At 47.9% G+C, this 24,569-nt stretch overlaps 1 protein-coding gene and 1 pseudogene across 1 annotated transcript; both read left to right on the forward strand.

Moving 5' to 3' along the window:
• The first annotated feature begins 10,346 nt into the window (after positions 1-10,346).
• On the forward strand, positions 10,347-11,925 carry LOC147973061 (uncharacterized; annotated as a pseudogene).
• A 4,673-nt stretch (positions 11,926-16,598) lies between these two features.
• LOC147973062 (uncharacterized) lies at positions 16,599-24,244 on the forward strand. The gene is made up of 3 exons (XM_087521848.1): positions 16,599-19,568; positions 19,662-19,876; positions 23,873-24,244. The coding sequence occupies exons 1-3, from the start codon at positions 19,278-19,280 to the stop codon at positions 23,988-23,990; spliced, it is 624 nt and encodes a 207-aa protein (XP_087377974.1). The 5' UTR covers positions 16,599-19,277; the 3' UTR covers positions 23,991-24,244.
• The last annotated feature ends 325 nt before the right edge of the window (positions 24,245-24,569 follow it).

Raw genomic sequence — 24,569 nt, forward strand, 5'->3', positions numbered from 1 at the left:
GCCCGCGCGATAGCTTGCTCTACCATCGTGGTCTCCGGATCGTCTCCTCGCCGCCAGCCGCCTCCAGTCGCTGGTCTCCATCGCCGTCAACGGAATTCAACCCCGCCGTTGCCGCCGTAGCGAGTCTCCGCCGAACTAGGGTATGGACTCGATCACAGTGCTATTCCCCGTTCGATTCCTAGCACATTGTGTTCTTAATGATTCTTGCCACGATTGAAACACTCCTATGCAGTCAATGCATTCGTAGATTAGTTTTGATTCGAAAATTTTAGGGTTAGGTTTCCGCTGAAACCATCTCAGACCCACCGAGTTGAAAAACTCGGTCCCACCGATTTGGCTTATGCCATTTCACAAGTGAAACTCGGTCTGACCGAGAATTACTAATTGGTGTGACCGATTTTGGAACTTTGTGAAACCCTAGCAGTCTCGGTGCCACCGAACTGTGACTTGGTCTGACCGAGTTCACTAGTTTAGGTTCCAAAAACTGCTTCGGTATCACCGAGTTTAAAATTCGGTAGATCCGAGATGATTTCAGTGGGAAACTAAAACTAAGTTTTTGAATCATTCTTTTGCAAAAATCTCTGCATTTTGTGATGCTCATTCACTCTACCTCATCTATAAACTCTTCACAGGGTCAGCAGTCAGCTTTTACATCATGTCTGATCAGAGTGACAGCCAGAACAGGTCAGAAGAGCAGGTGCACATGAGTGAGGGCACTAGTCCCTCCAGTTCTTCAGGTGAAGGCAGCAAGAGCACCCCAAGCAATTTACCAAAAGCTGCCACCAGACAAAGGAAGAAGAGGACTTCAGATTCTGAGGACGAAGATTATGTGGCAGAGGAAGAGGAAGCCACATCAAAGAGAGTTGTGCTCAAGAAGGAGTATGGCTCAGCTCAAAGCACAAAGCCAGGCTTGAAAATCAAAAGGCCAGCAGGTAGGCAGCCTATGCCAAAGGCCAGAGCTTCAACTCAGATTCCTGAAAAGCCTGCACCCATAGAGCCAGTTGCTACTGAAGAAAAGAAAAGGAAGGAAAGGGTCAAGAAGACCGTAGCCAGAGTGCTTGGAAAGGAGAAGAAGAGGAAGAAGAAGAGGTTGCTGCACCAGCACCTAAGGCACCTAAGCTTATGGGTGATGCTATAAGATCAGGGGCTGCCACGTCTAAGCCCAAAGAAGCACCCAAAGCTGCCTCCAAGCCCAAGTCAGCACCCAAGAGGAATACAAGGAGCATACCTGCAACTGAAAAGAACAAGGCCCCAGTGCCTGAAGCTGCTGAAGAAGATGATGAAGAGCATGTTCTGAGAAATCTCAAGCCCAAGATCCTAGACCACAATGATGCTCATCCTGTGGCTGAGGACATGAAGCTCAGAAGAGATTCAGGGCTGAGGAAGTGGAGAGAAGCAGACCCGTATGCTTCAAGGAGAAGAACTGTTGTTGATTACAGGTTTCACACCAAGGAACAGCAAGATTTCTATGAGACAGTGCTGCTTGATAAGAAGCCCATAGTTTGTGACATGAGATGGGTTGATTGGAAGTACATCAAGGACAATGAGGAACACTATTCTGGTGTGATTGACAGTTTTGGTGCTTGTGGAGTTGCAGACTTTGTTGGGCAGAAGCTCACAAAGTGGAACGAGGAACTCATTATGCAATTCTACTCCACAGCACACTTCTACCCAGATGGAAGGATCACATGGATGTCTGAAGGTACGAGGTACCAATCTACTGTTGCTGAGTGGGCACAGCTCATCAATGCCCCAGAGGAGCATGAGGATGACTTGGATGTCTATGCCAAGAAAAAGATGGATCATAACTCAATGGTAAATATGTACAAGGAGATTCCAGTAGATGATCTTGACACTCACAAGCTTGGGTCCGTAAAACACTTGTTGTCAGGACTGCCTACGATCAACTGGATCCTTAGGCACACACTCTTGCCCAAGTCTGGAGATCACAGAATGATCAGAGGTCACGCCATTAACTTGCTACATATATTTGATGTGCCTCAGAAATTCAAGGTCATGAGCCTCATAGTAGAAACTATCAAGAGGACTGCATCAGATCAGAAGAGGAGCTGTGGTTATGCCCCTCAGATTCAGGAGCTAATCAACTCAAAAATGGGCACATGCACATACTTGTTGGACAAGGAACACTTGCCTATTCATCTAGACTTTGAGGACAACCAAGTTGTGATGAATGAGAATGAACCATCATCAGCTCAAGCACAAGCACAGAAGGAGAAGGCAAGGAAGGAGAAAGCTGCCAAGATGCCAACTCAAGAGGAGGCATCTGAGTATTTCTTGAAAACTAAGCAGGAGCAGCTTAGTTACTTGATTGCATCCACACTGAGGATTGAGAAAGGACTAGCCACCCTCACTCAGAATCAGTAGAGCTTAGAGAGGATCATGGAACAAAAGTTCTATGACTTGGATGTCAAAGTAACAGAGATTTAGTCTGCAGTGGAACAATTACAGGATGATATGCAGGAGAGGAAGGGCAAGACTACAACTGATGCATTTGCCAGAGTGCCAAGAGCTCAGAGATCATATGCAGTGCCAGTTGCTGACACCAGAGCCACCACTTCTGCACCAGCTACAACTTCAGTTCCACCAGCTCCAGCATCTACTTCAGCCTCAACTCCAACCACGTCTACAGAAGGCTTCGTCCTTGGAGTGATCCAGACTCCACCACCACCAGAAGACCAAGCCTGAGAGTCGATCTAGCACTATGCATTTTCTAGGAACTTTTTGATAACTTGTTGCCAAAGGGGGAGAAAAATGTATAGATCATAGGCTTCGAGAGAGAGAGAGTGTTGTTTTTTCTCTCTTGCTTTATTTGGTGGTTTTTCAAACTTTGTTTGCTTTTGAGTGCTTGAGATACTATGCCGTTATCTGTGAGACATTGATGATCATGTGTTTGATCATAAGCTACACTTAATGCTTGGTGAATGCTATTATCTTATCTATCTTATGTGATCATTCACTTTTCTTGGTGATGAGTGCATGTATTTCATTCTTATCATTTTAAGCGCTCCACCAAGATGTATGTGACATGGAAGAGTAACCCATGACTCTAACTCTTTGTGCATTTGCAGTCCAAAGCAAATTTTAAATATGCACAAATTTAGGGGGAGCTCTTACTTATCACATACTTCTCAAAGCGACGATATATTTCATTCTTATTATCATTTGTCAAAGCTTTGATCTATATGTTGTCATCAATTACCAAAAAGGGGGAGATTGAAAGTGCAACTATCCCTAGGTGGTTTTGGTAATTCATAACAACATATAGCTCATTGAGCTAATGCTATTCCAAGATGATTATTTCAGGAAAGCTCAATGATTGGCATGGCATGGATGTTGAAAGTGGATCCCTCAAAATGCTAAGGACAAAGGATTGGCTCAAGCTCAATAGCTCAAGACTCTTCATTTTATATTTTAGTGATCCAAGATCACATTGAGTCTTTAGGAAAAGCCAATACTATCAAGGAGGGATGAGGTGTTGCTTAATAAGCCTCTTGCTTCATGTGCTTAATGATATGCTCCAAAATCCTCAGCTACTTTCCCATATCCACATTTGACCTAAACCCAAAGCCAAACTCGGCCTTACCGATTCTTTCAATCCGGCGCCACTGAGTTTCACTTGTCATAGCCATTGCCAAACCCTAGCAAATCGGTTCTACCGATAGGGATCTCGGTCTCACCGAGATGGGATTGTAATCTCTCTGTTTCCTTTTCGTAACTTTTCGGTCTCACCGAAAGAGCGGATCGGTCCCACCGAGATTGCAATGTAAATTCAGTGTTTCCTTTTTGTAACTTTTTGGTCTCATCGAAAGAGCAAATCGGTCCCACCGAGTTTTCCTGACCAACCCTCTGGTTAGCTTATTACCAAATCGGTCTCACCGAGTTTGTGTAATCGGTCTCACCGACATTACGTTATGCCCTAATCCTAACCATATCGGTCCTACCGAGTTGCATGTCGGTCCCACCGAAAATCTCTAACGGTCACTAGGTTTACTATTTCGGTCTGACCGAGTTTGTGATTCGGTCCCACCAAGATTGGTAAATTGTGTGTAACGGTTGGATTTTGTGTGGAGGCTATATATACCCCTCCACCTCCTCTTCATTCAATGAGAGAGCCATCAGAACACATCTACACTTCCAACTCATATGTTCTAAGAGAGAACCACCTACTCATGTGTTGAGGCCAAGATATTCCATTCCTACCATATGAATCTTGATCTCTAGCCTTCCCCAAGTTGCTTTCCACTCAAATCTTCTTTCCACCATATCCAAATCCTGTGAGAAAGAGTTGTTGGGGAGACTATCATTTGAAGCACAAGAGCAAGGAGTTCATCATCAACACACCATTTGTTACTTCTTGGAGAGTGGTGTCTCCTAGATTGGCTAGGTGTCACTTGGGAGCCTCCGACAAGATTGTGGAGTTGAACCAAGGAGTTTGTAAGGGCAAGGAGATCGCCTACTTAATGAAGATCTACCGCTAGTGAGGCAAGTCCTTCGTGGGCGATGGCCATGGTGGGATAGACAAGGTTGCTTCTTCGTGGACCCTTCGTGGGTGGAGCCCTCCGTGGACTCGCGCAACCGTTACCCTTCGTGGGTTGAAGTCTCCATCAACGTGGATGTAGGATAGCACCACCTATCTGAACCACGGGAAAAACATCCGTGTCTCCAATTGCGTTTGAATTCTCCAAACCCTTCCCTTTACATTCTTGCAAGTTGCATGCTTTACTTTCCGCTGCCAATATACTCTTTGCATGCTTGCTTGAATTGTGTGATGATTGCTTGACTTGTCCTAAAATAGCTAAAATCTGCCAAGAACTAAAATTGGGAAAAGGTTAAGTTTTTATTTGGTCAAGTAGTCTAATCACCCCCCCCCCCCTCTAGACATACTTTCGATCCTACACGGTTCAATAACCTCATCAAGTCTCCACAATCCTCCCACTCAATTCTTTCGAGAGAAACTTTTTCCTCGAGAAAGGACCCGATTCTAGAAACAATCCCTTATTGCTTTCGGATCTGAGACAAGAGGTATACCCACCTGTTTTGGGTGTCCTATGAAGATGCATTTATCCGCTTTGGGTTCGAGCTTATCAGCCTGAAACTTTTTCACATAAGCGTCGCAGCCCCAAACTTGTAAGAAATGACAGCTTAGGTTTCTCTAAACCATAGTTCATTCGGTGTCATCTCATCAGAATTACGTGGTGCCCTATTTAAAGTGAATGTGGTTGTCTCTAATGCCTAACCCATAAACTATCGTGGTAATTCGATACGAGACATCATGGTATGCATCATATCCAATAGGGTGCAGTTATGATGTTCGGACACACCATCATACTATGGTGTTTCAGGCTGTATTAGTTGTGAAACAATTTCCACAATGTCTTAATTCTGTGCCAAACTCGTAATTCAGATATTCATCTCTATGATCATATCATAGATATTTTATCCTCTTGTCACGACGATCTTTCAACTTCACCCTGAAATTACTTGAACCTTTCAATAATTCAGACTCGTGATTCATCAAGTAAATATACTCAACATCTACTCAAATCATCTGTGAAGTAAGAACATAACGATATCCACTACACGCCTCAGCACTCATTGGACTGCACACATCAAAATGTATTACTTCCAACAAGTTTCTTTCTAGTTCCATTTTACTGAAAACGAGGCTTTCAGTCATCTTGCCCATGTGGTATGATTTGCATGTCTCAAGTGATTCAAAATCAAGTGAGTCCAAACGGTCCATTTGCATGGAGTTTCTTCATGCATATACACCAATAGACATGCTTCGCATGTCTCAAACTTTTCAAAACGAGTGAGCCCAAAGATCCATCAACATGGAGCTTCTTCATGCATTTTATACCGATATGACTTACGTGGCAGTGCCACAAGTAGGTGGTACTATCATTACTATCTTATATCTTTTGGCATGAACATGTGTATCACTACGATCAAGATTCAATAAACCATTCATTTTAGGTGCAAGACCATTGAAGGTATTATTCAAATAAACAGAGTAACCATTATTCTCCTTAAATGAATAACCGTATTGCGATAGACATAATCCAATCATGTCTATGCTCAACGCGAACACCAATCTCGATGGTAGAGGGAGCGTGCGATGCTTGATCACATCAAGCTTGGAAAAACTTCCAACACATATTGCCAGCTCACCTTTAGCTAGTCTTCGTTTACTCCACAGCCTTTTATTTCGAGTTTACTAACATTTAGCAACCGAACCGGTATCTAATACCATGGTGCTACTAGGAGTACTAGTAAAGTACACATTAACACAATGTATATCCAATATACTTCTATCGACCTTGCCAGCCTTCTCATCTACCATGTATCTAGGGTAATTCTGCTCCAGTGGCTGTTCCCCTTATTACAGAAGCACTTAGTCTCGGGTTTGGGTTCAACCTTGGGTTTCTTCACTAGAGCAGCAATTGATTTGCTGTTTCATGAAGTATCCCTTTTTTCCCTTGCCCTTCTTGAAACTAGTGGTTTCACCAACCATCAACAATTGATGCTCCTTCTTGATTCCTACTTTTGTGGTGTCAAACATCGCGAATATCTCAAGGATCATCATATATGTCCCTGATATATTATAGTTCATCATGAAGCTCTAGCAGCTTGGTGGTAATGACTTCGGAGAAACATCACTATCTTATCTGGAAGATCAACTCCCACTCGATTCAAATGATTGTTGTAATCAGACAATCTGAGCACAAGCTCAACAATTGAGCTTTTCTCCCTTAGTTTGTAGGCTAAGAAAATCGTCGGAGGTCTTATACCTCTTGACGTGGGCACGAGCCTGAAATCCCAATTTCAGCCCTCGAAACATCTCATATGTTTCGCGACGTTTCAAAACGTCTTCGGTACCTCAACTCTAAACCGTTTAACTGAACTATCACGTAGTTATCAAAATGTGTATGTCAGATGTTCGCAACATCCACAGACGACATTCGAGGCTCAGCACACTGAGCGGTGCATTAAGGACATAAGCCTTCTATGAAGCAATGAGGACAATCCTCAGTTTACGGACCTAGTCTGCATAATTGCTACTATCATCTTTCAACTAAATTTTCTCTAGGAACATATCTAAACAGTAGAACTGAAGCGCGAGCTATGACATAATTTGCGAAGACCTTTTGACTATGTTCAGGATAATTAAGTTCATCTTATGAACTCCCACTCAGATAGACATCCCTCTAGTCATCTAAGTGATTACATGATCCGAGTCAACTAGGCCGTGTCCGATCATCACGTGAGACGGACTAGTCATCATCGGTGAACATCTTCATGTTGATCGTATCTTCTATACGACTCATGTTCGACCTTTCGGTCTTCCGTGTTCCGAGGCCATGTCTGTACATGCTAGGCTCGTCAAGTCAACCTAAGTGTTTCGCATGTGTCCCGAGGCCATGTCTAGGCTCGTCAACACCCGTTGTATTCGAACGTTAGAATCTATCACACCCGATCATCACGTGGTGCTTCGAAACAACGAACCTTCGCAATGGTGCACAGTTAGGGGGAACACTTTCTTGAAATTTTAATGAGGGATCATCTTATTTACTACCGTCGTTCTAAGCAAATAAGATGCAAAAACATGATAAACATCACATGCAATCAAAAAGTGACATGATATGGCCAATATCATTTTGCTCCTTTTGATCTCCATCTTCGGGGCTCCATGATCATCGTTGTCACCGGCATGACACCATGATCTCCATCATCATGATCTCCATCATCGTGTCTTCATGAAGTTGTCTCGCCAACTATTACTTCTACTACTACAGCTAACGGTTAGCAATAAAGTAAAGTAATTACATGACGTTTATATTGACACGCAGGTCATAAATAAATTAAGACAACTCCTATGGCTCCTGCCGGTTGTCATACTCATCGACATGCAAGTCGTGATTCCTATTACAAGAACATGATCATCTCATACATCACACATATCATTCATCACATCCTTTGGCCATATCACATCACAAGGCATATGCTGCAAAAACAAGTTAGACGTCCTCTAATTGTTGTTGCAAGTTTTTACGTGGCCGCTATAGGTTTCTAGCAAGAACGTTTCTTACCTACGCCAAAACCACAACGTGAATTGCCAATTTATATTTACCCTTCATAAGGACCCTGTTCATCGAATCTGATCCGACTAAAGTGGGAGAGACAAACACCCGCCAGCCACCTTATGCAACTAGTGCATGTCAGTCGGTGGAACCGGTCTCACGTAAGTGTACGTGTAAGGTTGGTCCGGGCCACTTCATCCCACGATGCCACCGAATCAAGATAAGACTAGTAACGGCAAGATAATTGACAATATCGACGCCCACAACTACTTTGTGTTCTACTCGTGCATAGTAACTACGCATAGACCTAGCTCGTGATGCCACTGTTGGGGAACGTAGCAGAAATTCAAAATTTTCTACGCATCACCAAGATCAATCTATGGAGTAATCTAGCAACGAGGGGAAGGAGAGTGCATCTACATACCCTTGTAGATCGCTAAGAGGAAGCGTTCAAGTGAACGGGGTTGATGGAGTCGTACTCGTCATGATCCAAATCACCGATGATCCTAGTGCCGAACGGACGGCACCTCCGTGTTCAACACACGTACAGCCCGGTGACGTCTCCTACGCCTTGATCCAGCAAGGGGAGAAGGAGAGGTTGGGAAGACTCCATCCAACAGCAGCACGACGGCGTGGTGGTGGTGGAGGAGCGCGGGACTCCAGCAGGGCTTCGCCAAGCACTACGAGAGACGAGGAGGGAGAGGGGTAGGGCTGCGCCAACAGGGAGAGCAAATCACATGTCTTGGGCAGCCCCAAACCTCAAGTACATATAGGGGGAGGGGAGGGGCTGCGCCCCCACCTAGGGTTCCCTCCCTAGGGGTGGCGGCCAGCCCTAGATCCCATCTAGGGGGGCGGCCAAGGGGGGAGAGAGGGGGGCACACCACTAGGTGGGCCTTAGGCCCATCTGAGCCTAGGGTTTGCCCCCTTCCCCTCTTGGAGGCACCTTGGGCCTTGGTGGGAGGCGCCCCAGCCCACCTAGGGGCTGGTCCCTTCCCACTATTGGCCCATGTAGGCCTCCAGGGCTGGTGGCCCCACCTGGTGGACCCCCGGACCCCTGCGGTGGTCCCGGTACACTACCGGTGATGCCCGGAACACTTCCAGTGGCCAAAACCATACTTCCTATATATCAATCTTTACCTCCGGACCATTCCGGAACTCCTCGTGACGTCCGGGATCTCATCCGGTACTCCTAACAACATTCGGTAACCGCGTACATACTTTCCCTATAACCCTAGCGTCATCGAACCTTAAGTGTGTAGACCCTACGGGTTCGGAAAACATGCAGACATGACCGAGACACCTCTCCGGTCAATAACCAACAGCGGGATCTGGATACCCATGTTGGCTCCCACATGCTCCACGATGATCTCATCGGATGAACCACGATGTCAAGGACTTAATCAATCCCGTATACAATTCCCTTTGTCTATCGGTACGATACTTGCCCGAGATTCGATCATTGGTATCCCGATACCTTGTTCAATCTCGTTACCGGCAAGTCTCTTTACTCGTTCCGTAACACATCATCCCGTGATCAACTCCTTGATCACATTGTGCACATTATGATGATGTCCTACTGAGTGGGCCCAGAGATACCTCTCCGTTTACACGGAGTGACAAATCCCAGTCTCGATTCGTGCCAACCCAACAGACACTTTCGAAGATACCTGTAGTGTACCTTTATAGCCACCCAGTTACGTTGTGACGTTTGGCACACCCAAAGCACTCCTACGGTATCCGGGAGTTGCACAATCTCATGGTCTAAGGAAATGATACTTGAAATTAGAAAAGCTTTAGCATACGAACTACATGATCTTGTGCTAGGCTTAGGATTGGCTCTTGTCCATCACATCATTCTCCTAATGATGTGATCCCGTTATCAACGACATCCAATGTCCATGGTCAGGAAACCGTAACCATCTATTGATCAACGAGCTAGTCAACTAGAGGCTTACTAGGGACATGGTGTTGTCTATGTATCCACACATGTATCTGAGTTTCCTATCAATACAATTCTAGCATGGATAATAAATGATTATCATGAACAAGGAAATATAATAATAACCAATTTATTATTGCCTCTAGGGCATATTTCCAACACTCATTCCTCCTTCTCCTACCTCACCCTCCCTTCCTGTCTCACTGCTCCCTCCGTCGCCTTGCAGGCTTTCTGACGCGCTTAGCCGGTCCCCGTCCCGCTCCCGCTCCACCTCCCCCGCTCGCACCCCACCCCGGGAGCACTGGATGATGCGGTACTACCGCGAGGTCGAAGCCGAACGCACCATGCCCTTCTTCTCGTGTCCGCCGATGCCTTTTCCCCGTGGCGCTCCTCCGTCCTCCAGTGCTGCCTCGAGGGAGGCCACTGCTGAGCCTGCAGCTGGGGGTGGCCACACCTCCGCTCCCGGCAGCTCTCGGGGCAGTCAAGCAGGGGGCAGCCATCGCCGTCCGGAGTATGGGGAGTGCTTCATGCCGCTGGTGGAAGACATGTCGCACTCCCGGCGCTTCACCTATGCGCTTATCGACCCGCCGTTACATTGCCTGGCGGACCTCCTTCGCCGTGCGTTCGAGCAGCGGGCCGGCAACCCCTCCGTTGGGTTGGCCACCTCCCACTACAGCGCCATGATGGTGATCTTCTCGTCGGAGCATGCCCCTGAGCTCGCCCTGCGCGAGTTCTTCCCCCTCCCCTTCGACGGCCACGTCATCATGCTCGAGCGCCCGGAGAACGGCGAGAACCGTTTCGGCTAGGAGTACACCTGCTTCACCCAGCTCTCCGCCACCGGCTTCCCCCTCGAGCACTGGCACGAGGGTGGCATCTGCAACGCCTTCCGCTCCATCGGCAACGTGTGCTACATCGACCCCCTTTGCCTCAATGACCTCAACTTCTCTGCGGTGCGCCTCGTCATCCGCTTGGAGCACGCGGATGGTGTGCCGCATGCGCTCCTTCTTCGCAACTTCGATGGTGACCTGTCCACGGACATTGCCATCCGCCGTGTCCGCTCCTGGACTATGGAGGAAGATGGCTCCTCTGTCTCCTCCCACCACTTCGAGCCTGCCGACGGCTCTCCGCCTCCCTCGCCGCGTGTGCGTCGCTCCACGGCCATGGACGACATTGACACAGAGAGCCTGCGCGGGTTTGGCTCCCTCTCCATCGCTACAGCTCCTGCAGCCCCGGCGCCTCCTGCTGGCTACCCCGACGCTGCCGACAGCACCAGCATGGCCCGCCTCCGGCGCTAAATCGGGCGCCGCCTCTCTTGCCTTCTCTCGGAGCCCTTCCCCGCACGTTGGTGCTCCCTCTTCCCGCCTGCTACTCCCCTCGTCGTGGAGGAGGGGCCCGCGTCTGGTGCCGTCTCTGACTCCTCGCTCTCCTCCGTCGTGGTCTCCATGGCTACTTCCGAGGAGTGTGTCCCTATGCTGCATCCCTCCCCGCTCCTGCAGCGTTCCGACCTCCGCAACGACGAGCATGAGCATGCGGCGCGCAAGCGCCGTGGCCTCCGCAAGCGCTCCATTGACTCGTCATTCACCGTCGGGCGCCGCAGCCTCTGCCTCGCCGGAAAGGAGCCGACCGGCTACGTGAAGATGCTTGAGCGGGCCAAGGCGGTCAAGGCGGCTCGGTTTGACTCCTCCAAGGGGTCTCCCCGTCTCCGCGCCGCGATCAGGGCGGCCGACATCGACGCCGATGACGGCGCTACTGCGCCTCTCCCGCTCCATCTGCTTCAAGACCTGGGGGCGCCGTGCGGTGTTGACCTTGACGCTCTGGCGGCTGGGGCCCGCGCTGAGGTGGCTTCCCGTGCGCCATGAGCGACATACATCCTCCTGCCCCCAACCCCCCGCTCCCAATCTCTGCCATCTCTGTCATCGGGCCACTGCATGTCCTTGCCACCCCTCCCCACATTTTAGTTACGTAGGCTTGATCTCGTGCTCCCGTCTGTGGGCCCCATTGTGGGGTTGCCGGAGTACTGTATCCTTTCATGTTTTTTCTTTTCCCCCCATGGGGTTTGTAATGGCCTTAGGCCCACTTGTTCTTCTTATCAAGCCTGCGTATTTCCTTTTGTTGTCTGCTGTTTGGAGCCTCTCAGATGCCCATGACTAGTACCTTCTCTCTGTGTACGTGGAATGTGCGTGGGCTTGGGAATGCATGCAAGTGTCGTGATGTACGTGCGGATTTTGAGGCCATGCATCCAGCTCTCCTTGTGATCCAGGAGACGAAACTTGACTCCCCCCCTACAAGCAAAACCGACTCGTTCCTCCCTCCCTCGCTCCGCTCGCTCCTCCTGGTTGACTCTTGTGGGGCGTCCGGTGGCCTTTGCACCGCTTGGGATGACCGCATCTTCTCTCTCGTGCACGACATCTCCTCTACTCGTGCCCTCTTGGTTGATCTCCGCCTTTGCTACGATAACACCCTGATCCGTGTTACGAATATCTATGCGCCCTGTGACCATGCTTCCAAGGCTGGCTTCCTCGCCGAGCTGGCCAACCATGCCCCCAGCGACTCCACTCCATGGCGACTTCAACCTTACCCGCTCCCCCGAGGATTGCAACAACTCTAACTTTTTTCGTTCTGAAGCAGGTTTGTTCAATGATTTCATCAACGTGCTCTCCCTCATTGACCTCCCTCTCTGTGACCGCCTCTTTACCTGGTCTAACCGCCAGTCGTCTCCCATTCTTGCTCGCCTCGACCGGGTCCTGATCAACGTGGCCTGGGATGCCAAGTTTCCAACCTCCACCCTCTCCTCTTTTGCACACTCCACGTCTGACCACATCCCCCTCCTTGCTGCTATCTCCTCCACCACCCCCAAAACCCCTATTTTTCGCTACGAGAAAGCCTGGGCCTTGCACCCCTCCTTTCGATCAGCGGTGGCCGCTTCTTGGGCCTCTGCCTCGTGCCCCGACCCCACTGCTTGTTTGGTAGCTCGTCTTCGTCAGGTCCGGTTATGTTGTAAACGGTGGACAAAACGGGTTGCGCCGGCGGCCCGCCGGGAGCAGGACTGCCGGGTCCTCATCGGTTTCCTCGATCATATCGAGGAAAGGCATCCTCTCTCTCACCTGGAAAGTCTTCTTCGCTCTCTTACTATTGATGCCCTGCATGTCTCTATTGAGGAGCCGGTCGTTTACTAGAAACTTCGCGCTAAAATTCGCTTTGCCATTGAGGGGGATGAGAACACTGGTTTTTTCCATGCCTCTGCCTCCTCCCGGTTCCGCAAAAACTGCATCCCTGTCCTCTTGGTGGACAGGGTGGATCTTTTCTCGCACGACGACAAAGCCTCTGCTCTTCGGAGCTTCTATAAGGAGCTTTTGGGGACCACCTCCACCTGCAGCTGGGGGTTCTCTCTTTCTGCTCTCTACCCAGATGCGAACCCTCTCCGCGCTGATCTGTCAGCCCCCTTCACGTCTGATGAGATCCTTCATGCCTTCCTCGCCATGAACCGCCTCTCCAGTCCAGGCCCCGATGGGTTCGGCCCCTCGTTCTTTATCTCTTTTTGGGACACTGTCGTTGCTGACGTCGAAGGGGTTTTTCACGATTTCCATGCGGGGACCCTTGACCTCTCTCGCATTAACAGAGCCTTCCTTGTCCTCCTTCCCAAGTTTGAGGCCGCCCGCTCTCCTTCGGACTTCCGTCCCATCTCCCTCCAAAACTGCATTATGAAAGCCATCACCAAAGCGTTGTGCTCTCGGTTGCAAAAATACATTCACTCGCTTGTTGACCCGGACCAGACTGGCTTTCTTCCTGGCCGGCGCATCTCGAAAAATATTGTCTGCGCTGCCGACCTCCTTCGCACATGTCACAACCGGAAAGCCCCCACCATTCTTTTCAAAATCGATTTCCGGAAAGCCTTCGACTCGGTTAACTGGTCCAGCCTTCTTACCATCCTTTCCGTTCGGGGCTTCGACTCGAGATGGTGTGGTTGGATCCGTGATATCCTTACCACTGGTCACACCTCGATTCTTTTGAACAATGTCCCCGGAGAATGGATCCTCTGTCGTAATGGCCTCCGCAAGGGTGACGCCCTCTCCCCGTATCTTTTCATCATCGTTGCCGATGTGCTTCAACGTCTTATTCACGATGCTTGGTCGAAGGGTCGGCTCGCCCACCCCGTTTCCCCCTCCCTTCCGTGCTCTGTCCTGCAATACGCTGACGACACTCTTATCCTTTGCCGCGCAGGAATCCCCTCCGTTACACACCTCAAAAACATCCTGGATGCTTCCGCCCTTCCCACCGGCCTTGCTATTAACTTCCACAAGTCTGGGTTTATTCCCATGCACTGTAGCCCCGACATGTCTTCTGCCATGGCATCCATTCTTGTCTGCCCTATCTCCTCCTTCCCCCAACCGTACCTTGGCCTCCCCTTGTCCCCGCTTAAACTCCCCTTATCTTCTTATGACCCCCTCATCCGCTCGTTCGACCGGTACCTCTCTGGTTGGCAAGCCCTCCTTCTCTCGTTCGACGGTAGGATGGTCCTTTGTAACGCTGTCCTTAATAACCTGTCTACTTACTTTATGTGCTCCTACTTGCTACCTTCTGGTGTGGTTGAGATGATCGATCGTAGGCGTCGTGCCTTTTTTTGGACCGGCAAGGATACTTGCTCTGGGGCCCGCTGTCTAATTGCTTGGGATAAGGTGTGTGCAGATGTGCAGGAGGGAGGCTTCGGGGTTCGTGATCTTCGTCGCCAGAACATTTGTCTTCTGCTCAACTTCCTTCACAAGCTTCATCAGCCGGACTGCCCGCCATGGAAGAGTTGGTTCCTGAACAACATCAGGGGAGACATTGGCGACCGCTCTTCTGCGTCGTCGTTTCTTGAGATCATCATTCGTCAGGGCCTCCCGACGTACAAGGCTATCACCCGGGTTGAGCTCCGGGATGGGCGCTCCACCTCCTTCTGGCACGACAGGTGGTGGCCCGGCGGCGCTCTCTGCTTCGACTACGCAGCCCTCTTCTCCCACTCCATGCGGCACAATGCCTCGGTGGCGGCGGTTGCCGCCGAAGGGCTGCATCTCCAGCCGCGCCTTTCCTCCGTCGCTGCCACCCAGCTGGTGGAGGTGCAGGCTCTCATTTGCGACCTCGTGCTGGTCGACGCCCCGGACTGCAGGTTCATGGCGTGGGGGGAGCGCCTCAAGTTCAGCTCGCGTGCGGCGTTTCATCTCCTTTCCCCGCGCGGGGTTCTCTGCCAGACCTCCATCGACATTTGGAGCTCCCGTCTCCCTCGGAAGCTCAAGATCTTCGCATGTCTGCTGACCCGTGATCGCCTCAGCACCAGGCAGAACCTCTTCGCGAAGAGTTGCGCCCCCTCCAGCACATGTGCCTCCTGCACAGGCGAGGAGTCCACAGCTCATATCTTCGCTCTCTACAGTCGGGCGGCCTCCACTTGGGACCGGCTGGGGATGGGTCCCTTCCTCACGATCAGGGGAATTCTTGACTCTACGCTGCCGGATGTTTCCATGATGGCGGCCTGGAGAGACAGCCTCTATGTGCTTCTTTGGCAGATTTGGAAGGCTCGCAACAACGCCACCTTCAACGCGATCGGGAGCAACGCCGACGACATTCTCAGTAAGGCGGCTGACGATCTCTTGCTCTGGAGCCGCCGCTTCGATGCTCCCTCCCGGGATCGTCTCCTCACGATCCGCCTTTTTTTCCTCTCGGTTCTTTAGCCTCCCCCCCCCCCCCCCCCTCTCTTTTTTTGTTTTCTCGCTTCTTAGCTTGTAGTTTTTTATCCGTTCGATGAAAAATGATGTATGACTGCCAAGTCCTTCGAGTAATATATAACAACCGGTGGGGCGTGTGCCGCCCCCCATCATTCTCGAAAAAAAAGTTGGCTTCGGAGTTCAGTCTTTTGTTATTGGCGAGTTTCATTCTCCGAACACTATTTCTCTGCTTTGACGTCCGTTCTTAGACTGTTCCGAGACGCTTAAACCTTGTTTTTACCAAGAAGGGAGAAAACTAATTCATCCAGCTGCATCTTCATTTTTGATCACTGCAGATAAACTCATGTGGTATTACAATCCGCCCAGGCTAGCTAGCAAAGAAAAGTCTCAAGTGTAAATCGAAACCGTGTTCAGCTTTCCAGAAAGAGTGCATATCCCCACCATTGGAGGATTGGAGACTAGTAGCTCTAGCGGTAATCTCGATGAAATGCAGCCCCGCAAAGTCGGACCCAGGGCCAGAACATGCCCTGAAACCCCACAGAAAATGGATGGAAAAGGCACCGAAAAACCCCCACCGTCCTACGTACGCCGCCAAGTCAAGTCTCCGCTCCCCTCCCCTCCCCGTCTACGCGGTCTGGCCGCTTCAATTTCCCCGAATTCTGTTTTTTTAATCAATCGCTTAGCGGACGGAAGCATCGCAGGGATTACCCCATCGGATCCCCGCAGGCGCGGAGGCGACGCAGAGTCTCCATCGTTCACACACACATGCATGACTTGTTCAGCTAATGGCAGCTTGTGCTATGGTATGCCTATATATCTTGCCTCCCGCCATTTCCTGTTTCCTCAAGTTCGCGCGCGCTAGCTGGCACGCTGCAGCCTCTCACTCACCACCATTGTTGTTTGTTTCGGAGGGATCATCGATCGATGCATCAAGCTGGTTTTTGTACCTTTTGTAAGTTACTATAGATGCATTTCGTATTTCGATCTTATACTTCCTCTGGACCGTTAATGTTACCACGCACAGATATTGCATACAGGATATTGTTAATCGTTCTGTCGATGCAAGCTAGGAGGGTTCTGTGCTAGTACATGATTTAAGAGAAGAATTATTACCTTTTTTCATAGAGGGCGCGAAATGCTGAGTTGACCAAAATGTCTAACGAGTCTGCTGCATATGAGTACAGTTCAACAATCTCGAGCTGGCCTTAGCAAGCGAAGAACAGGTCTATAACTAAACTTACCAGCTGGTGATTGGGCATTTAACTTTCAAGAGATTGTTAACCTTTGACTTGAAATCCAGAGGGCACTTCATCAATGGTACTTGTGGACTCGCAAGCTATCGATCATGGTGAATAGTTGGAGTAGAGGCCCAACAAAGAAGAGAATAAAAAGTCATTTTGAAGCCTTCTAGGATTCTAGATCAAAACGTTTAACGGATACAGGTGGGAAGGATTTGCGCCAAGACCAGCTGGCCGACGTGGTGTCAGTCAAAACGCCATTAGTGCATGATTTTACTAAAATGAGTCACTTAATGTGCTCCGGATCGTTATATTACATTTCAAAGTGCCATGCCCGAAATGTAGTATCGGCAATAGTACATGGACCTCTGGTGCGCTTTATGCTTAATTAAGTGTGCCAGCATAAACAGTATTAGTACAAAGGGAATTTTCTTATGAAGTTCTGTTGGTACTCCTGCTTAGTTTTGTGAAGTGAACTATGAGTTTTGCTTCAATACATCCCCCCTAAGTTACTTAAAAAGGCTATCACAATATTAGCCTATAGATTAAACGTATTGAATAGATTGATTTGGATACAGTAGACTATATTACCTTATTTTATTGAAAGGGCTAACTTCTAACCTTCTATGGGGTCATACCGAAGCAAAGTTCATGAACTATTCAGCATTATCGATGTCATTGCCGGCATCACCCTTCACATGTGCTGATTCCCTCCACATGGAGCCAATGCCTTGGTTACACCGCACCCCTGGTTCATGCTCAAGGTAAAAACCCTCGTTCACTCTATTAGATTGTGAAGTGGCTGTATTCCGCGTTGTGACTTCTTTGGAGGCATTTTCCATAAGATTTGGTCATCTTGATTTCTTCATGACTTATATTGGTGGCAAAGACAATGTTATTGACTTGTTCAGCTAATGGCGGCTTGTGCTATGGTATGCCTATATATCTTGCCTCCCGCCATTTCCTGTTTCCTCAAGTTCGCGCGCGCTAGCTGGCACGCTGCAGCCTCTCACTCGCCACCATTGTTGTTTGTTTCGGAGGGATCATCGATCGATGCATCAAGCTGGTTGTACCTTTTTATGAGTTACGTACTATATATGCATTTTGTATTTCCTATATACTATGGTTATAATTGATGGTCTCTGCATTTTCTCGATGCATGCAGGAGCAGTGGAGCACTACCAAGACGATCAGCCATATGGAATGGCAGTGTATATCCTCTGGGCCGTTAATGTTACCACGCACAGAGATTGTATACAGGATATTGTTAATCGTTCTGTCGATGCAAGCTAGGAGGGTTCTGTGCTAGTACATGATTTAAGAGAAGAATTATTACCTTTTTCACAGAGGGCGGAATGCTGAGCGGACCAAAATGGCTAACGAGTCTGCTGTATATGAGTACAGTTCAACAATCTCGAGCCGGCCTTAGCAAGCGAAGAATGGTTCTATAACTAAACTTACCAGCTGGTGATTCGGCATTTAACTTTGTAGAGATTGTTGACCTTTGACTTGAAATCCAGAGGACAGTCATGGCACTTCATCAATGGTACTTGTGGATTGAACGAGGAGGACGATGATCGCAAGCTATCGATCATGGTGGATATTGGGAGTAGAGGCCCAAGAGGGGGGAAAAGTCATTTTGAAGCCTTATAGCCAAAACGTCTTATATTTAGGAATTGCCGTTAATGTTCCCCATGTGTGCTTTTCAAGCTAAAGGGCAGGGGTTCCTATACATCCCTGATTCCTGCACTGCTAAACAGCTCAAGGAGAGATCTACTAGCGTAGTGATTGCTGTCGTAGAGGGGAATGCTAGTGTGAAAGAGCTTGAGGAAGCATTTTCTGATTACATAGGGACCAAATGGCACTGCACTGCCCGCACTATTGGCCCTGACACTTATGTGATGAGATTTCCTAACCAAAGAGATGTGAAAAAGGCATGTTATAATGGTAGAATGATCCTCAAATCTTGTGGTGTGGTAGTTAAGATCGTCCCTTGGTCGACCAACATTGGGGCCAAAGGGATCATGGAGATGGCGTGGGTGGAAGTTGCCAATATCCCTCTGGAAAGAAGACATGAGAGAAATGTTGCGTATGTTTCTTCCCTGGTGGGCGTCCCACTCGAGATCGACATGGCCACCCTGCACAAGCCAGAATTTGTCAGGGTCCGGCTGGGGTGTCGCAATGTTGACGAACTCCCTGGGGTAGCTGAAGCAGTGTTGGGTACGCACTTCTTTGATTTTCCTATGAAATCGAGAAGGTGTTGGTTCATGACCCAGAAAGAGAGAAAAAAGAAGTGCAGATGGAGGAGGGTGTTAACAAAACCCCTTTTGTGAGAACATCCACATGGGGCAAGCATAACCCTAAGTCTGGACACAAAGGGAAAAATGATGGATACAGTAAAAATGATGGTGATGGGGACGAGAACCCGGTCGATGAGAAAGAAGGAGAAAGCATGGAATCTGAGGAATCAGAAGATAACACCCTGTTAATTGAAACCATGGCTGTGGAGGCTTATAAAAAAGAAAAAGCGCAGGCCTCTCAGGCAATGCTGGGTGTTGATGACACCAAGCATAATGCTGATGAGATCCAGGTAGAAAAAAATAATGTTGATACATGTTCTCATGTTACTGGTATGCCCCATGATGATATAGCTCATTTAAATGTGGCTATGGATTATGAACAGGTGGTGGAACTTGAGGGAGAGGACCTTTCCAAGTTGGAAAATTCAGATTACCTGGTACAATTCCCTGCCTCTCCTTCTGAAGATGTGGGAGAGGTGATTCTCACCCCTCCCCTTTTATCTGAAGAAGTTCAGAGGTTTAGCTTGAGGAATTTGCAGAATATGGAAGGAAGAATGCAAGAGAGAGCTGTTGCCATTTCCAAGAAGAGAAATTTGGAAGGTAATTCAGCTAACCATAACTCCTTTGATGCTCTTGATAATCCTGAACTTATGATTCGTGCTGTGAAAATGGGGGTAGCTTTCCCTGACAATAATTTCTCTAATGTGGATATTATTAGAGAACTTGAAATAGTCAGGGGGGAATGTCCAAAACGGAGAGGGGTCAAAATGTGAGGGTAGAGGAGGAAGTGATGTATATCACAAATGGAAAAGAAGACCAAACTCCTGTTAGTACTGACTGGGGGGATGGGGAAGAGGACATGGAAGAGAAATTTACCTTGGTCCGGTCTAGGAAAAGGAAAAGCCCTAAAGTGAAAGTGGCTATTTCCAGGCCCATTACTTGAAGTCAAAAAAATCCTGTGGGAGGCACACAGGCTGGCAGCCCTGCCCATAATACCAGGGCCACCAGAGGGGGACGAACAGGGAAAAGATACAAATGATAGGTCTTTTTTGGAATTGCAAGGGGGCAGGAAAGAAAGGAATGAGAACCTGCCTGTCCCATATGATTAAGGACCATTCCCTTGACTTTCTTTGTCTGCAAGAAACGTTGAAGAAGAATTTTTTGGATAGTTATTTTAGAAAGCTCGACCCTCACAACCTGTTTGAGTGGGGCTGGGTCCCCTCAATTGGCAAGGCTGGAGGTATCTTATGTGGGGTTCGGAAGGAAAAGTTTGAAGTAGTTGCTTGGAGAAAAGGCAGGTTCATTCTCCAAGACTCTCTATATGATATTAGTAAGGAAAAAATCTGGACTCTCTGTAGTGTCTATGGAGCAGCCCATGAGAGGGATAAAAATGATTTTCTTAGTGAATTGGATGATTTCTATTGCCATATTCAGACTCCTTTACTAATTGGAGGAGACTTCAATATTCTCAGACATAGTGGAGAGAAGAATAAAAGATGGCGTCGAACAGCACATTCTGACCTGTTCAACTCTATCATTAACACTATGTGTCTGAGGGAGATTTATATGAGCGGGGGGGCGTACACTTGGTCTAATAACCAATCTCATCCGACCTTGGAGAAATTGGATCGTGTTCTGATGAATAATGAGTGGGAGGAGATGTTTCCTATGGTTAACATGAAGAAACTCGCCAGGGAGATCTCTGATCACAATGCTCTCTTACTGTACTCTGATAACCATGTTGTCAGAGCCCCACAAAAAAGAGAGTTCAGATTTGAAATAAGCTGGCTAAAATCTAAGGAATTTCTTCCTCTAGTTAGCAAAATCTGGAACCAGAATGTGAATGCCACCGATCCTGTTGATATTCTTAATATCAAACTAAAAAGATTTAAGAAGTTTTTCAAAGGCTGGGGATCGAATAAATTCGGTGATGAAAAGAAAAGGAAGCAGGAGATTAGAGAAGAACTTGCTTTCATTGAGAAAATAGAAGAGGAGGGGAAGATAGACCATGAAATGTTCTGTAGGAAGACAGATCTCCTTGTGGATATGAATGAAATTCTTGTCAATGAGGAGCTTTTTCTGCTGCAGCAATCTAATGAAAGATGGCTGCTGGGGGGGGGGGGGTCGCAACACCGCCTATTATCAAAAAATTGCTAATGGTAATAAGCGTAAAAACACTATACATTCACTTCATGTTGGGAGTACGGTGATTGGGGGGACTGAGAAGCTACTGGAGCATGCCACTGATTTTTACAAAAATCTTTTTGGGCCGGCTCAGGGAAACATATTCCACCTTGACCCTGATATTTGGGGGGCTGAAGAAAAGCTCGATGAGCTCGACAACGAGATCCTTAATAGGCCTTTCACAGAGGAAGAAGTGAAGAGAGCCTTGTTTTCCATGAAAAGTAACAGGGCCCCTGGTCCAGATAATATCCCCGCTGAATTCTACCAGCATTGCTGGGAGATAGTGAAGAGTGATATCATGAGATTGTTTACTGCCTTTCATGTTGGGGAGCTTGATGTCTGTAGATTGAATTATGGCATTATTACTTTACTGCCCAAGATCAATGGGGCCAATAAAATCCAGCAGTTTAGGCCGATTTGCCTGCTAAGATGTCCTTACAAACTGATAACTAAGGTGCTGGATAACAGGGTGGCCCCCTTAGCTGATAAGCTGTTTAGTAGGCATCAGAATGCATTTATCAAGCATAGGAATATCATGGATGGAGTATTATCTTTGCATGAAATTCTGCATCATACTTACATCAAGAAGAAGGTGGGTATTGTCATTAAGCTTGATTTCGAGAAAGCATATGACAAAGTGAATTGGGACTTTCTTTTGGATTGTCTCGAGATGAGAGGGTTTGGTCCCACATGGTGCGGGTGGATTAAAAGTGTTCTGGTCGATGGCACAGTTAGCGTGAAGTTGAACAACGTTATGGGCCCATATTTCAAGAGCTTTAAAGGGGTTAGACAAGGGGATCCGGTGTCGCCCTTCCTTTTTAACATTGCTGTTGAATGCCTGTGTAAAATGGTGCTGCAGGCACAGAAGAATGATTTATTTGTTGGGCTCGCTCCAGACCTTGTTGAAAAGGGAGTGGCCATACTGCAGTACGCAGATGATACAGTTTTGTGCATTGACTATGATCTAGAGAAGGCTGTGAACATGAAGTTGTTGTTATACATTTTTGAGCTCATGTCTGGGCTCAAAATCAATTTCCAGAAAAGTGAGATCCTGTGTGTAGGGGGGGATGATGATATCCTTAGAGCATATGTTGATATGTTCGATTGTCAAATAGGGCACTTTCCCATGAAGTATCTGGGGGTGCCAGTGACCTTTTCTTCTTTACGAGTAGCTGACTGGGACTTTTTAGAGTCCAGATTCATTAAGAGATGTGATTCTGGCCTGGGGGGCAATGCCTCATCTGGGGGGCGCTTGACATTGCTCAATGCTAATATATCTAGCATTGCTTTTTATTATATGTCCATGTACCTTCTATCTAAAACTACTCTGGCCAGGATTGATAAATGTAGAAGGAGATTCTTTTGGCATGTGACCCAGAATAGGAAACGTTACTACCTTGTTAAATGGATTAGAATTTGTAGATCCAAGAATAAAGGAGGGCTGGGTGTGAAAGACTTACATAAGCAGAACCTTAGCCTGCTTACTAAATGGTGGTGGAAATTAGAAACTAAATCCGGCCTATGGCAGGATATTGTAAAAGCCAAATACTTCAGTAGGGCTACTGTGGCTGACATTAAAATGAAGTGCAATGATTCACCATGCTGGAAAGCGATCATGAAGGTCAAGAATCTTTATCTGGCAGGGAGGAGAGTAATTGTACAATCGGGAAACATTGCTAGGCTATGGATTGACCCCATTGGGGACAATATCCCTCTGGCTGAGCAGTTTCCCCGTCTTTTCTCGATCTGCAATTATTCTGAGTGCACTATTGATAAATGCGCAAATGCTGATCCCTCCTCATTCTTTAGAAGGAGGTTGAATGGTGAGCTCTTAGATCAATGGGCTGTGGTTGGTAATAGGGCCAGGGAAGCATGTATTTCAAATGCCTCTGATGTGATCAAATGGGGGCTTGGGTGGTAAGACCTCTTTTACCACCAAATCGGTGTACTCATTCATGGAAAAGAATGTCTCTGGGTGTGATTACAGATGGATCTGGAGTGCTAGAATCCCTCTCAAAATTCAAATATTATTGTGGCAACTTTTTCAGGATGCTGTCCTGACCAGGGATGTGATGAAACATCGCGGTTGGAAAGGAAATTCAAAATGTTCTTTTTGTGAAGGAAGAGAGACCGCACAGCATTTGTTCTTTACTTGTCCTGTTGCCAGGATAGCCTGGAGAACAGTGGCATGTATGTTTGGCACTGCTTTATGCCCTGATAATATTTGGCAGGCCTACTCTTGGTGTTTTACATTCATACCTGGGGGGGGGGGGGAGTTCTATACAGCAGGGATCGCTGCTGTGTGCTGGGCGATCTGGTCGTGTCGCAACAGGGCCACCTTTGAGTTCAAACCTCTTACGAGCCCGTTTGAATGTATTTTCTCTACCTGTGCCTTAATTTGCTATTGGGCGGGAATGATGAAGCAGGATGACGCGACTGCCATGAGGGACGGCGCGAAGATGCTGAAGGAGAATGCGTCGATGATGATGAGGATTTGTGCTGCGAATCGTGAAGAGACAACCTGCTGATTCTACTGGAGTTGTGTCCCTGTGGTTTAGTTTGATGCTTGAGCTGCTCTCCCCTGCGTGGGTCTGAACTTATTCTGCTCGACTGTTGCGAGCTTGTGTTTTGTGCTCTTTTGGGGCTGTTTGTCTCTGGTCCTTAGCTACAGAGATTTGGTGTCGTCGGGTTTTCGCCCCACAGTGAGTAATCTCGATGGCGAGTGCTCACAGTGGGTTTCCCGGCGATGCGTTGAACTCGCTTCCTCTTTCTCCTTTTTGGACTGTTGTATTTCCGTTATGTCGCAGTAATGGAAAGAGGCAATGCCCGGTTCAAAAAAAAAGGTTGGAAGGATTTGCGCCAAGACCAACTGAAGGACGTGGTGTCAGTCAAGCACGATTTTACTAAAATGAGTCACTTGATGTGCTCCGGATCGTTATATTACATTTGAAAGTGCCATGACCATCGGCAATAGTACATGGACCTCTGGTGTGCTTTACGCTTAATTAAGTGTACTAGCATAAACAATATTAGTACAAAGGGAATTTTCTGGTACTCCTACTTAGTTTTGTGAAGTGAACTATGAGTTTTGCTCCAATACATCCCCC

Source organism: Triticum urartu, chromosome 5A, assembly GCF_056163025.1.
Source record: "Triticum urartu cultivar PI428250 chromosome 5A, HENAU_Tu73, whole genome shotgun sequence".
NCBI classification, from domain to species: domain Eukaryota; kingdom Viridiplantae; phylum Streptophyta; class Magnoliopsida; order Poales; family Poaceae; genus Triticum; species Triticum urartu.